Source organism: Homarus americanus, unplaced genomic scaffold (genome assembly GCF_018991925.1).
Source record: "Homarus americanus isolate GMGI-L3 unplaced genomic scaffold, GMGI_Hamer_2.0 scaffold11628, whole genome shotgun sequence".
NCBI classification, from domain to species: domain Eukaryota; kingdom Metazoa; phylum Arthropoda; class Malacostraca; order Decapoda; family Nephropidae; genus Homarus; species Homarus americanus.
The window spans coordinates 281,363-296,115 of NW_024754732.1; the positions used below are offsets into that span (position 1 = coordinate 281,363).

The 14,753-nt window shown below is 37.7% G+C and overlaps 1 protein-coding gene across 16 annotated transcripts in view; it reads right to left on the reverse strand.

The window, feature by feature from the left end:
- The window catches only part of LOC121856093 (ribosome-binding protein 1-like), a 43,604-nt gene that overhangs the window by 5,927 nt on the left and 22,924 nt on the right, over window positions 1-14,753 (reverse strand). For 4 of the 16 annotated variants that reach the window (XM_042351392.1, XM_042351397.1, XM_042351396.1 and 1 more), the window contains 10 exons: window positions 13,840-13,950; window positions 13,510-13,593; window positions 13,216-13,341; window positions 12,567-12,740; window positions 8,955-9,071; window positions 7,125-7,271; window positions 5,790-5,906; window positions 3,050-3,094; window positions 1,980-2,102; window positions 624-668 (listed from right to left, as the gene is read on the reverse strand). In XM_042351392.1, coding sequence (XP_042207326.1) covers window positions 624-668; window positions 1,980-2,102; window positions 3,050-3,094; window positions 5,790-5,906; window positions 7,125-7,271; window positions 8,955-9,071; window positions 12,567-12,740; window positions 13,216-13,341; window positions 13,510-13,593; window positions 13,840-13,950 — 1,089 coding nt within the window. The remainder of the gene's footprint in view (window positions 1-623; window positions 669-1,979; window positions 2,103-3,049; window positions 3,095-5,789; window positions 5,907-7,124; window positions 7,272-8,954; window positions 9,072-12,566; window positions 12,741-13,215; window positions 13,342-13,509; window positions 13,594-13,839; window positions 13,951-14,753) is intronic. The other 12 variants (XM_042351395.1, XM_042351394.1, XM_042351402.1 and 9 more) reach the window with 8 other exon arrangements.

Below are 14,753 nucleotides of genomic sequence, written 5' to 3' on the forward strand. Positions count from 1 at the left end.
AGCCATGGCCACAATGGGACTCAACACCTTCACATCCTTTCTGTAATTTGTAACTAATATAACTTGAACCAATTCTCTGCCGTCTTCAACCCTGACAGTAATGGCTAAAGAGAATGAGCAAATTTGTGCACTTTTCAACCTTTGATAGTTCTTAAATGACTGATAATTTTGCAGTTTCATCTTACTGACTCCTGGAAAGGGACACAAAACAGAAAAAATAGACAATATACAACAAACCATTGAGAGAATTACACAGAATCTTTGACACACATTTAAAGAACAAGTCACAGACAAGGGGGCGGGAGGAAACTAGTTAAAAATTACTAAGACTGATTGTGAACTGCAAAATAATGTATGTTACTGCTGATAAAGGCCAAGGGGACAACAGCAGCATCTGATAAATGGAGGAGTCGCCAGAATATAAATACATGTATGAACAAAACACTCCAGATGAGACTTGGGATACGTTAATGTGTTTGTTTATTCAAATCACGATGAAACAAAGCTTGAATGGAAAAGCTTATGCAGCAGAAATCTACATACAACGGACGACAAAATACATACAAAATAAATAAAATTCCAAGTGGCCACCAACTACCTCAAAAAAAAAGAAGAAAATCTACCTTGGGAAAAGCCTGAACATCACCATCCCTTTGCTTCAATTGGTTCTGGAGAACAAGTTGTTAAATCTAAGTTGTAATTAAATCTATTGGTGGTTCATGGTCACACATACACCCCTTTGCAAAATAATATCCACATTAGACAACCTTTAATTGTCCCATTTAAGTTACTACATACACCTATTTGTACCTTCTGTGATTTCTGTAGAACCCTAAACTGGGATTAGAAAGAAGACCTATCTTGAAATGCAGTCAATCTAAAAAATAAAATATTTCCTGTAATACTGTATCTATTGTATTCCTGGTTAGCATTACAATACAGTACCTCATCGCTGTCTCTGATCGAGTCAGATGATAAGAACAATGTGACATAATACTCGAAAGTTAGTTTAGTGTCAAGAAATGTGTTTCCATTTCATCATTTTCTCATCTCCCACCAACCTCTGACATTTCTGATAACTATAGTAAACCCCCCCAAGATATACGTCAATCTAACCTACCTCTGTCAGTCTGTCTGTCTGTCTCTGTCTATTCATCTCTACTCTCTCTTGTTAACCCCCACCATAATCATCCACTACACATTATCACTAATGCTACTACTATTGACAAATCCCATCACTTCACCTATACTCTTGCCTCATACATTTAACGTCAACAACATGCACCTTCTCATTTCAGTTTTACTTTCTAGCTTTCCAATTCTTAATCTGCAATCATGGCTAACAGATTAACCAACAGAATTTTTATTGGTAACCCAACATCGATTCTTCTCGTATCATGCATACTCATAACCTCGTTCCTTTAGATTAATAACATTACGTCATATCATTTGAAAATATTCAAGACAATACAATGAATAATCCAGTTTAGTGTATGGCATTCACATCAATAAGAATTGTCCAGGAACATACGGAGAATATACAATGTATGACTCATACACACAAGGCTTATCATAGACCAAGTGTCCCCAGGATTACTCTACAATACTGATGGAGTAATTGTTGACTTTTCACCTTCTGTTTTAAATGCATTATGGGGAGAAAATATTTAATCATATGTCAACAAAATATACCACTGTAAAAACATACCAACTGGTAACTAACAGCAGGTACAGTAGCCACTTAGTTTATTCTACAGCTTGAAATTCAGTATACATGATTAGGGCAACAACAATTTGGTCAAAAGCTTTTACTTAGTGGTCATCATTAAAAAGTGTGAGTTGATATGAGTCTTCATTTAAGTGTAAGCTGATCTGAGTCTTGATATATTTAATGCCTGTGTTCACTTGAGCTTCTGATGCTGACAAGTCTTAAATTTACGCTGTTTTATGATTTCGTCTTGGAAGTTATTGTTGCTTACCTTCTTTTTCTTTTTGGTCTTTTTAGCAGACGCCCCTGACTGAACCTGAGTGGTGTTAGTGTCTGTGACTGAGGCCGAGGAAGCAGACATCAGACTGGCGGTGTCGGCCCGCGAGGTGTCGTCCTGGTGAGCGTCAGTCAGCGGGGTAAAGGAGGGGGAGAAGCATGCTCTGTTAAGACACCCTTGCCCACATCTACACTCCCACTGGCCTCTCACCTCTACACCGTGACCACTACACCACTCCCAACCAGTCACTATCCAGGACGTGGACATAAATTCTTCAGCTTTTGTGAAGAGTGTGATGCAAGAAAATTTGAATTCAAGATCGATTGATTTTATTAGGAATATAGTCTTAATGCCGCAACTGCCTTAAATTCAAGATCTATCTATTTATATCCACATCCCTTCAACGTGACATTCAAGTGCTCAGGCACCGCTGGTGACACAGGACATGTTAGTAAGAGATTAATCAATTGTGTAGCACCAGTAAACATGCATGTATTTTTATTAAGGTGCAGGAAAGCGCTCAGCCATATGAAGAAGCTACATAAAACTTTTGGAATGAGGAGCAACTACAGTACTGTATTTAAAGAAAATAGCAATCAATTGTTATTAGGCATCATAAGTACAGCATAATGGAAGCCTATGCAGCATTCGGAGCAGCAGCCCTGAAATAACCATGTTAGCACCACTTGTTGCAAATAATAATGCCTGCCGAGTTCTGGTACTGGATCAAGAGCAGGTAGTTGTGGATCACCTGTACAGCAAAACCTCTATTTAATGGACTATATGGAGAGGAAAGTCTGTTATATTGAGGGTCCATTAGATATGAAACCCCTCATCTAACAGATTATATGGAGAGAAAAGTCCTTTATATGGAGGTTTCACTGTACTGTACAGTACAACATCAGCGCCCTACGCTAGTGTGTGACAGCAGCCAGAGGGTTATTTACACCAATGTGATGCACTTGGTGGCTGCTGCTGTGTCTCAGTTTTATGGGAGGACCACACACACACAAGACAACCTGCATGACAAGTTTTAAGTCAATCATCACTACCAAGGTACTCACCTCCTGACACTGTTCCTCACTGACTGGACCATTTGTGCTTACAGTCTGTGGAAGAAGTAATTATATCATTATTATAAGGATAAACAACTTATCAGGGAAGATACAATTATCAATATAACCCTCAACTAATCAACAAAATAATCTTTGAATTATCTAGAGAAGAAATAATTCACTTATCATAATGACTTGACTTTGCGGCTTCAAAAGAAGAGCCATGCCACACGTGGTGTCTGCATCACACTCTCAGCAAACTTGAAACATATTTCAGCAGCAGTGAATTGGCAAAAATAATGGCAAGACTGAAACATATTTCAGCAGTAACGAATTGGCAAAAATAACGGCAAGACTATCATTATAAATCTATTTTCTTCACTGAACTATGATGAATGTTATCTGTGTATAAGTGGGATTAAAAAATCATCACCAGACTTATTAATAATCACTCCCCTGAAGTTGGAACATTATGGAGAAGCATTTTACTTATGCCCGCCCTTTCCTGCTTCAGTACAGAGCGGCTAGTATCATAAGTAGCACACATTCCCTCATTCAATCATCCTAGTTCTATTATAAAGATCCTTTTCCACAATACGCCCCTCCCACCACAAGACATTTTCTGTTTTATCTCCCCCCATATTTGATAAGATACAGAAATGAAAGAAGTGTTACCCTAAAGTATAAACACTCACTTATATATACATGTTGAGGTCAGCCTACCATAAGTGCTTCCTGGATATTATGTTCAAATTACTATTGAACACTAGAGACAGCAAACTTTCACCACTCCAGCAAAATAAAAATACATCTATCACTAACACTAAGCACTGTGTGGAGGCAGGCAAGGTAATGACTTCACTAAGAGGCTGATACCGAGGGTTGACCTAATAAAATGATGGTTTGTAGTAGTCTAATGCCAGTTACAGAGCACATAACTAGTGATGACAGACAAGACTCTTTACACTTCAGCTTTAAGAGGCAGCTATTGCCTATAACACACATGTTTGGATATGGTTGTGACAAGATTGTTTGAATTCATTTTTGAGTTACTTCCAGTCACTACTGTCAGAGATTAGTAGGTCTTTAGCCCACATACTGAGGCAGGTAATATCTGAATCCCCTGAGCCAAGTGTTAGATTCTTAAAAGCTTTATTAATGCATATCGGCATCCCACCACCGCCACACACTCTTGCTCCTAGCTCGAGATAAAAAGCTTGGGTGGTAAGTACACTTACTAATGTAGCAGCAGTCACTAAAAAATGACAATGCAAATCAATGAAAAACTACAATTACTTCAGCAGAGGCCAAGGACGAGATGAGATGTATGGGCAGTGTATGCATGATCAAATGTATTAACAGTTACTCAGAAATTGACACTGTAAACAAATGAACAACTACACTAACTCACATTCACCTGCCTGGCTCCCTTACCCACAAACATATAGTGTACTAAAATTTTTTTACTCTGACAAATACTTTTATACCCCCTACTGTAGTTATCTATAAAGCAAATACTAATACACTCTAAGCCTGACAATCAACAGAAAATCATCTAACGTTAGTAAACATGCAAAAAAAAAAAGTCAGACATACAACAGTGTAACAGAAACTTGTCCTACTGTCTATCACATCTTATAACAACATGCAGATTCACAAACATAATTTTCAATACATTCAGCAGTACTATCTTACACAGTCAATAAGATATGATGACAACAACAACAGCCACTATCATGTTAGCTACACAACAGCCATGAAAGATCTCTAAAAAAACAAAAAAAAAAAAAAAATAAAATGCCTCCTAGTAAAACTTTATACTTGCACACACTTTCCTAGGTCTTGTCATGAACTGAGGACAGAGATACCTTCATTTCTTGGTATTTCCCAAAGTCTATGAATTTTAGTTATTGTTAAAGGTTTTGGCTCAACTAACAGTACTTCATATAATACTGTATATATTCTAGTTTGTGTCATTCAATTACAATTTAACATTACTGTCCTTGATAACACCGTCCTTTTGTATGGAGAGTTTACTTACATTTACATATATAAACTTATTGGTGACAAGATAGAAACCATCTACAGAAGGTTGTTGAGGTTGTCCCACTCCACAACACTTACTGTACACTTACCAACATTGACCAGTTTTGTCTCCAAGAACATCACACCAGGTTTAAATGTAAGCATTATGTTTGTACACACACACTAGCAAGTATTTATCAACATTTATACATGGTTGATGTCCCAATACCTGTTAAAAGACAATTGTCCTGCTTAAACTGACATTCACATTACCTTCAGCATCAACAAATGTTTGGTTGGTCTTCATTCATTCATTAGGTCACACCCACAGATCATGAACATCACTTGTAAGCAAAGCTACTGTACCACCACAGCCTACAGTGAAGCTACAAAGCTGGCTCCTTATAGTCAAGTACGATACCCAGCAGGAAAGGAATGCAAGCCAATGACTGGAAGTTATCTAATAAGGATAGTAACAAAAAAACTATATGTTGCACAGTATAGCTTCCAATAATCATCTACAGTAATATTAAACACAATACAGTACACCAAATAATAGTCATATGCACTGATTTAACAGAACAAAACCAGCTTTACATTCACAGACGACACAGCACCATGGCAAAGGTGGTAGAGTACGGTAAAGTGAAGGAGAACCAGAGTGGCAGATGACCCAAGGAGCTTTAGGGCAACATGGGAACTGAAACAGCAGCTGAACTGTCACCTGCTGTTCCAACGAGTTGATGTTGTTGATGGTGGTGGTGGTGGTGTTGTTGCTGTTGCGTCCCACCCAACCAACCATGTAGCCCATTTTACTCACACGGCTAGCGGCCAGGGCTGCCTGCAACACCACACAACACCCACTAGTGTTAGTGCACCAGCCCCCACTCACATCACTTTCCTACTACACTACTGCTGCAAACACTAACAAGCACCCTCACACCACTAGAAAGCTGTTAACATTAGTTCTATTACTAAAAAATATGATGTAAGTTTATTAATATTTCTAACTAAAACTTCTAATCCCAATCCACCAGCTCCCACCACAAGGCAGGGTTATCTAGCATATTAATGATATTAATATTCAACTAAAATATTAATATTGAAGGATAATTTCTACCTTTTACTCCATAAAGAAGCAAGAACTACCTACTGAAACAAATGATTTACTTTGTCTGCAGTACCCTACCCCTCAAGGTGAGTTTTCTACAGTATAGGGATGCAAGGACAAGGACATAAGTGTTCTAAATGGTTGACTTTAAAATATTAATGAGCTACATATACTGGAGGTTAGGTTAATTATTAGTTACGTTATGATTTAGTTAGACTTGTATGGATTACAGGACTGCAGGCACTAAGAGGAAATGTGTGGCTAACCTATTATATACCAAAAGAGTGATGGTCCAATGAGTAACATTTTGTGGGTGAGGAGAAGAGGTCACATGATGTCAGTGTTTGATCATGCAGTACCACCACTTCTCTACAAACCTATAAAGCAGTTCTCTACCAAAGCAGCAAACAATATGCAGCAACATCAAGCTTAAAAAAAATTCTTGACAGGCATCCTCAAAACCAGAAGAATTTAGAACCAAATATAATAGATATAGCAGACTGAGTGAGCATGAAGACAAAATTTAGTAAGGTGACTTACATGCAATTTCCAAGAATTAGGGCAAGTACAGTAGCTATGCAGTACAAAGTTACAGCCAAAATGCATGTTAATACACAACACTCCACTCTCCATTTCAGGTCTCATTACATTCACCTTACCTTTCGATTTACGGGGACTCTCTGAGTGTGGGTGCATGTCTGATCTTGACTTGATACTTATAACGCCTGTAATCACTAGCTAGCACACAATCACAAAATGGTGGTTATCTGATCTTTTTACCAAACCTGACACACACGTTTTCACTCTGATTTGGAACCCAATGAGACAAAATTTGAAAATGACTGCCTGTTTTTCTAGCTAGTGACACCAGCTTATTGTTCCTCCCTATCCAATGTGATTTGTCCACACAAGTTACCACGCCACAGTGCCCCATCTATCATCACCTACCTTAACAGCGGCAAGTTCCTTCTGCAGCTGTTCAATTAGCTCCTCCTGCTGTCGGCTGGCATCCTGCCCGACACTGACCAATGTTCGCAGCTTGTCATTATCTGTCTTCAGGTCCACCAAACTGGCTTCATCACTACCACCGCCACCCTGCACATGATACTGAGGGTTGGTCTTGGAACATGTCAACTCACTTTGCTTGGGGGGAGCGTCAGGCCAGACGCCGCCGCAACCCCCCCGCCCCCCCACAAAACTCTCAACTACGCACCTAATGGGGTATTTCTTTCTGCACGTTAAATAAAACAGACTTAACAGGAGGAGGAGGAGGATGAAGAGGATATTGTTATAAATTAAGACACTAGCAACGTTACTTCCATGGGACCAAAACTAAGGTAAATTTACTTAAAATATTTACTGTCAAGAGGGTGACAAGGGTCTACAGCACTGAGTCTTCAACACAGTGGGATGACATCTTCCAACAACCCACAGGACGTGCATGCAAACCCAGAAAGTACTGTAGTAATTCTATGTAAAAAAAACACGCACAATATTTCTCCAATAAAACAACAATGCCCAAAATTATCCAAACTCTACCAACAATGCTCCTCCAACAAAGATTAAATAACACACTATACATATACCAAAATTCACAAGATACTTATATTAAATTTCTCCTCGACTCATTCCAAGAAAAACAAAATGACTGATATATTTTTCAAATAACTTAAAATTATCTCCAGTATTAAAAGGTGATTCCTGACAAAGTTAATTCATCGGATAAATTACCATCTTTCTTTCACTCTTCCACTTTCACACACAAGTTTTATCTCTTAATTATAATCTAAGTGACATATATAAACTAAATATTAATAAATCATCAAGGGATATCTCTGCTGGCTTGTACAAGCTTGCAAAATAAAATGTGGGTTCCTGGTAACGCTTCAGAGCAAAGACATTAAAATTCCAATTATCCGGAATGAAACGCCAGTCTTCACTCCTCTTCCTATCTCATTAATGATAAGGATTTCACAGCATCTTCTTGCCAATTAAGTTTTTTTTCAATGACATGTATGTTTAACTCAAGTTTGATTCATGTTAGTGACCCCCCACACCGCCTTCTTGCCCCTCCCCAAGTTTTATCAAAAGCACTCGTCATTCAAGCACAATATTATGAAAGCACATTCAATATTAAGCAGTACAAATATACATGCAACAATCACAGAGAAGCAACATCCAAAAATATAAATAAATAAATAAATACAGTACTCAAAATTACATCATCTTAAAATGATTCCAAATGCCTCACACCAAAATTAATATCAATATCCCTGCTGTGGTCGACAAGAGTACTAGTGGGATGATACTCGTGCAACTGTCCAGCAAGTATGCCTAAACTCCTTCCAATACCTGATAATGTACAACTAATTCACAGTAACTTTTCTTGCCAATATGTATTAAAATATTCAACATCTATGAAAATTTTTCTCTCCCACAGCTGGAAATAATAACAATAACAATAATCATAATAACAATAATAAAAAAGAGGATGATGCCTAATACAAATAGGTACTTATCCCCTTCAGCCATGATGAATTCCTTATTACTAACTATAACTAGCTGTTGCATCTTCTAGCAGGTCTAACTCTCTCTTACAGCTAACAAAAAGAAAAGGCATTTATCAACTGTACATTAAAATTACTCCCTCCACACCTAAAAATTTCCATTCAATTCAGCCATTTCAACTCTCCCAAAGCCCTGCCTCCACCCTGGCAAAATTCCTCATCAAAAACCTTTGCCCGTGAGCTAAAAACGACCAAACCTCGTAGAACTTACTTGTGTGGCTGTCTTTGTGAGCTGTTCCTGTGCAGCGTGAAGTTGTTCCAGTAGTGAGGCTTTCTCTTTCTCTTCTTTCTGCAGCTGATCTTGTAGGACCTTGAGCTGAGCTTGCATCTGTAAAGGAAAATAAACCATCAATATTTTACCCCACAATGAATTCTAATCAGAATTATTTACCATCAGAGTGAACCATTATTGTACCACAGCAGAGTAAATGTTACAGTAGTGATGATGTTACTCTAAGTTAATGTAGTCACTGGTGGACACTTGCTAACGTCACTGTTTTCTTAAATGGCTGAAAACCCAATGTTTTATTAATGAGTCTTGGCACAATTTGCACCAAAAAGTTATCATGTAAACCTTGTCACATACTCATTAAACGAAGTTTGATACAAATCTGTAAATCCGTACTTAGGTTATCTGGGGTACCCAACCAAATATGATACCCTGCAGTAGTGGGCAGAGCAACAAGCAAAGAAAACCATAACATGTCCCTCTCATTAAGTGCAAATCACCATCTCAGAAAAACAAGCTTTTTCAATCAACATGTAATAATCAAGTAGAAAAGTTTTCAGTTCTGATTAACTTGCACATCTGTTGACCCAACTGGTCTCCTCCATTCTCTGAACTTGGCCTGCCTTTGTAAAAAAACCTCGCCAATCCTCTAAATAACCAGCCACTCTTAAATCTGAACATGGTCTCTATCTCTCAACATCACATTACACATGGATCTAAACTTACTCAAAGCGGTGTATACCATCTTCTTTAAATGTCCATATTTCACTGCCAAACAACATTACATTTCTCGTACAACTTTTCTTTCAACTCCTTAAGCTTCTCCCAGCCATTTCTGACTCTTGCAACTGACCATGTCACCCAGGAGCTCCCTCTGTGGGGGCGGCCAACTGTAGTGTCCCACCTCTCCTTCCCTTGATGTGGGCAATCTTCCTCTACCCAATGCCCTGGCACTAACATCATCCTTATATACCCTCATCATGCCATTTCAGTGACCTTCTCTTTACTCATGTCACCCACCCAGCACCTCAGTTTTGTTGATGCAGTGTCAGTCACCCAACCCACTGCACTAGTTATAAGAATTTCTAAAAGCCATGTTTTAAATTAAATTAATAATATCTGACATTTAAGTACAATTGAAATTATTAAGATTATCATCAGATACAAGTAACAGAACACACAACCACAATAGAGGAAAATTATTACTACTTTTAACAGAATCAACCATGAAAATACAATTCCATTTTTTAAGCATTTTTCTAATTATCATGATTCTTCTGTACAAATAAAAATATTCCCATCTCTTATAATTCTTAATAAGAGTTTTGTTATGTACTAGAGTTAACTACAGAAAGGTGTAGATGTGCAGTTTATTTAAGTATAATCTATAGAAGAGTTCCATGTGAGATTAAATAAGTGCAGTTCGGTTTAATTTAAGTGTGCAGCATTCTAGACATTCACCAGAAATTGGATTTAGTAACAACAGTGATTTATATATATACTGTATATACTAATTCAACATAAGGCATCAAAAGTCCTCAAGATATGTTCATCCATAAAAAAAAATCGCTTATTCTCAGTCAGTTTGTCAACCCAGTTCCTTCAATGTTGTCGTTCTATGTACAGCGTTACTAAACTACAACTACTAAACCAAAATGCAATACAAGTTTAAAGGCACGGCTCTTAAAAGACTCAACAAATTTGCTGTTGTTGAACCCATCAATGCCCCCAGAGAGAGCAGAGCCAAGGCTTCACCATGTGTGTGTGTGTGCTTTCATTCCAACTCATAGCAGGCAAAAAGAGATAAAACCAAGAGGAAGACGTATTGATGTGCTGGGGTGCTCTCGAAGCTCCTATCATTAACTGGCGGCCAAGCAATAAAGAATATCTTGACGGATATGTCCCCACCACATATCTTCCGGCTCTTTAGATACAAACATTTATTTAGCTTGATTCGAGTACTAAATGAACACTAGGAATAACACAGCCAAATATGATACAGTGCCGTACCATATAAAGCCAGGTCTTTATTCCTCGGCCACCACCAACAATAAGTTATGAGAGACAGTGTTTATGTACAGTAGGTTGAAACACGGAGAATACTGTATAAAAAAGTTGAGCCCATGGTCGCTGCAGCTGTAGTTACTGTACTAAAGGAAGTGGTAAAAGTACTCACGATTCTTTTGCTATACTGTACTATAATAACTATCCAATCACCATTTAGCCATCCAATGATAATGTTATTTGAGAGCAGAGACTTTGAAGAATGTGAGCTATTCAACTCCATCCAATGATAAATGAAATTGAGGATTGAAGCAAAATGCGAACCATTCAACTGCATCAAATGATAAATTGAGGATTGATGCAAGGATATGAGCCATTCAACTCCCATCCAATGATAAGTTGAGGATTGACACAAGGAGGATCTAAACCATTCAAACTATACTCTTAACACCAAGCTGATCCACCTCCATGGGCCCAACACAGCACAAAGCCATTCCAGCAGTCACTAATCACTCTCGTACTCTCTCTCCCCCACATATACCTGAGTAACTACGAAGGGTAGAGACTTCTCTATGCAAGTTAACGCAAACTCCATCCCACATAACTCAGCTGCAGCCTAGAAAAAGAGTAAGAGAACCATCTCTCAGGCAGCCCCTTGGATAAGAAAAACCATACACTAGCTGAATTAAATCTTTTCCCCAAACAGAAAGACATCACCATGAGATATAATAAACACACATTAATATACATTTCTATGCTACTCCAAAGTCATCATCCATCAGATATACAGTTTAATATACATTTCTATACTACTCCGAAATAAGCAAAGTATATAAATAACTTTAATCATTCATTATTATGTGAACAATACACCTAAACGAAAAAAATACCTAAGGACACACAACAAAATATTATTCAGGTTTCACATAAGAATAACAATCACAGTTAAGTTTCTCTTTAAAATATAAAATATAATAAAACCTACTGTTTGACTATCCTCTATAAGAATTGTAGAAACTTTCATCCATCATTGTTCCACACGTTTTATTCTTTACACCCACAAGTTTGTATATAATTCCATCTTAAGAAATAATGAAGTGAAGACCTCGAGGAAAATCAATTCAAGCTTGTTTTCTCTATTTGGTGCTTCAATATATTATGAATTACTATCTATAACAGGTTTATATTTAAAAATAGGTCTCCATTTCACAGCCAATCATCTCCAATCAAATAAAAGGATTGGATTAACTTGATAAGTCAATATACCTCATGTAAGAGCAACTACAGAGTTATCAAAAAGTCCCTGTGCACTTACAATCATTAAAAATATAGTTAATTACCTTCCTTTTCCTACTTACAAAAAATAAATATTGGATATGGTCGCCTTAAAGTTAGAAGTGGATACCATTGCCAATATTTACTGTACATAGGACAAGGTATATAACAACGTAGGTATAACAAGGTATGTATATATATATAATAATGTAAGTATAACAAGGTATAACTATAGTGTTAATTATTACAGGTACACTTTATTTTTCTATGTTAAACCCCATCAGTGACAACACACTCCCTGTGTACAGTACTTACATCTTCTGCCTGTTTGACCTTCTCTAAGGTATCTTCAAGCTGTTTCACCTGTAGCTGCAGATTGGCTTTGTCTGCGGTCAGCTGGCGAACATCGCTATCCTTTTCAGAGAGACGTTTGTTCCACGCCACCTCCTCGGACTCTACCGATGCTTGTAGTGACTTGAGTAGATTTTCCTGGTGGTGCAAATTTAGATATGATTAAATCTTCAATACATGTAAACATAATAAGTTGACAGTGGGAAAACAGGAGATGTTGATGGGTTGACAAGAGGTGTGCCAGTGTAAATGGAACAAACATAACAAACCCAATGGATGGAATATATATAACCTTACTGAGGCTCCTAGCCTTGTATCTTCCACAAATAAACATCATATGTAAAAAAAAATTCATTTCTCTTTTCCCCAGAACCTGTTCAGTCATTTTTCCATCAGAATCTAGTAAATAATTCCCAGACTTTTTCAAACACATAGTGCCTAGTGTAGTTTTTTACAGTGGCGACCAAAGGCATCATAATACTAAAAAATTTGCAAAAAAACCTAAAAATGTTTCCAGCCAGTAAACCCTACCTGGCTGGCTGGAGATCATACCCTAAATATATCACTCAAATAGATCTCAAGTGATTCAACAATTCATCAAGTCACTACTCACTGTATCTGCTAAGACCCTCTGGTAATGGGCGACCTTATCAGTAACAGCTCGGACTTCTTCCTCCAGTTCACCAACTCTCTTGCTGTCGTCTGCTGCTGGCGCCGGTGTTTTCTGTAGATCTTCAACCTAGAATACAAACATATCCTCAAAATACACCCACATGTTATTTATTCATCTGACTAGACAACATTCATACTTTAAGTCTATATATTATTGTTTCTCATGGGAACAATTGTATGTAAGTGACAGAAAAATCACCCTGGATAAAAAAAAAGGGGGGGGGGGAATATTTACCTGCGTTCTAAGTTCAGCATTCTGTTTAGAGAGCTCCTCAACCTGAGATTTAAGGGCCGGGTCCTCCACCATCACTTCCACCTCCTTCTCGGCAGACATCATCGAGGAAGAGAGATGCACGTTATTCATAATTTCAATTCAATAAACACATTCATAATCATAAGGGGAAGAGAGGGTTTTTCTTCGTATATATCACCTTAACAAGCTAAGTACAATGAGAATTCTATTTAATGGACTCTAATATGGAAGAGGAGTGTAGTCCATTATATCAAAGTCATTGTGTGTGTGTGTGTGTTTTACAGACCAGTAACCAATAAACAACAGACTCACCTTCACAACTTCCACAACCTTCTCCACAACCTCAGGTTCAGATGACTGAGCAGTCTGAGTAGCGACCTGCAGCGCCTTGCTCTCAAACTCACTCAGGAACGCCCCTTGATCCTGCAACACAAATAAAACACCAAACTTTACCACAAGGTACTGTACGTGAGCTCTGGCAGCTCCTTTAATACACACTACATCACACCATACTATCATATACTGCACCTAGGTAATACTAACCATTTCTATACATCTTTAAAACTTTATAAACACCATAGACCAAATAAAGTACTTTAAAAACAAATTGTAACCTGATTTAAACATTAACATCTACTGTCTATTGTAATCAAATGAGAAAAGTAAATTCTAAGGTACAATTTAGTACAACTTAAATAGTACAGTACAGTACATGTACATGGTTACTCATGAAAAATTTTATTTGTAAATAGGAAAAGTTTTTTTTCTATTCTTCCCTCGGTGATGGACTAGGGGACGAGGCACACACGGCAGAGCACCTCAGTAGGGCATTAAAACTGACATGTGATGTACCGTATATATATATAAACCAGACTTGAAGGTCTAGAAAAAGAAATAAAGAACAGATGACTAAGACATTCTAGACCAAAAGAATCCTTCCTGAAGAAAAAAAGGTAAAAACAGAAACTGACCCACCTATAACAAATATCGACCTAAAGCTGTAAGTTACAATGAGTGACTTGACAATTCATGAAGAGAACACAGAACAAGTATACAGAGATCCATCAGTACCGGGCAGGACGATAAACTGAAGCAATACCAGACCCCCCCCCCCCACACCCGGGACTAGTTTGTGACCACTTTAACCCAGTTTAACATCAGAGAAATCAAGAGGATGGACAATTCAGCCAACTCCTCTCCTCTCCTCTCCATAAAACATATCTAAC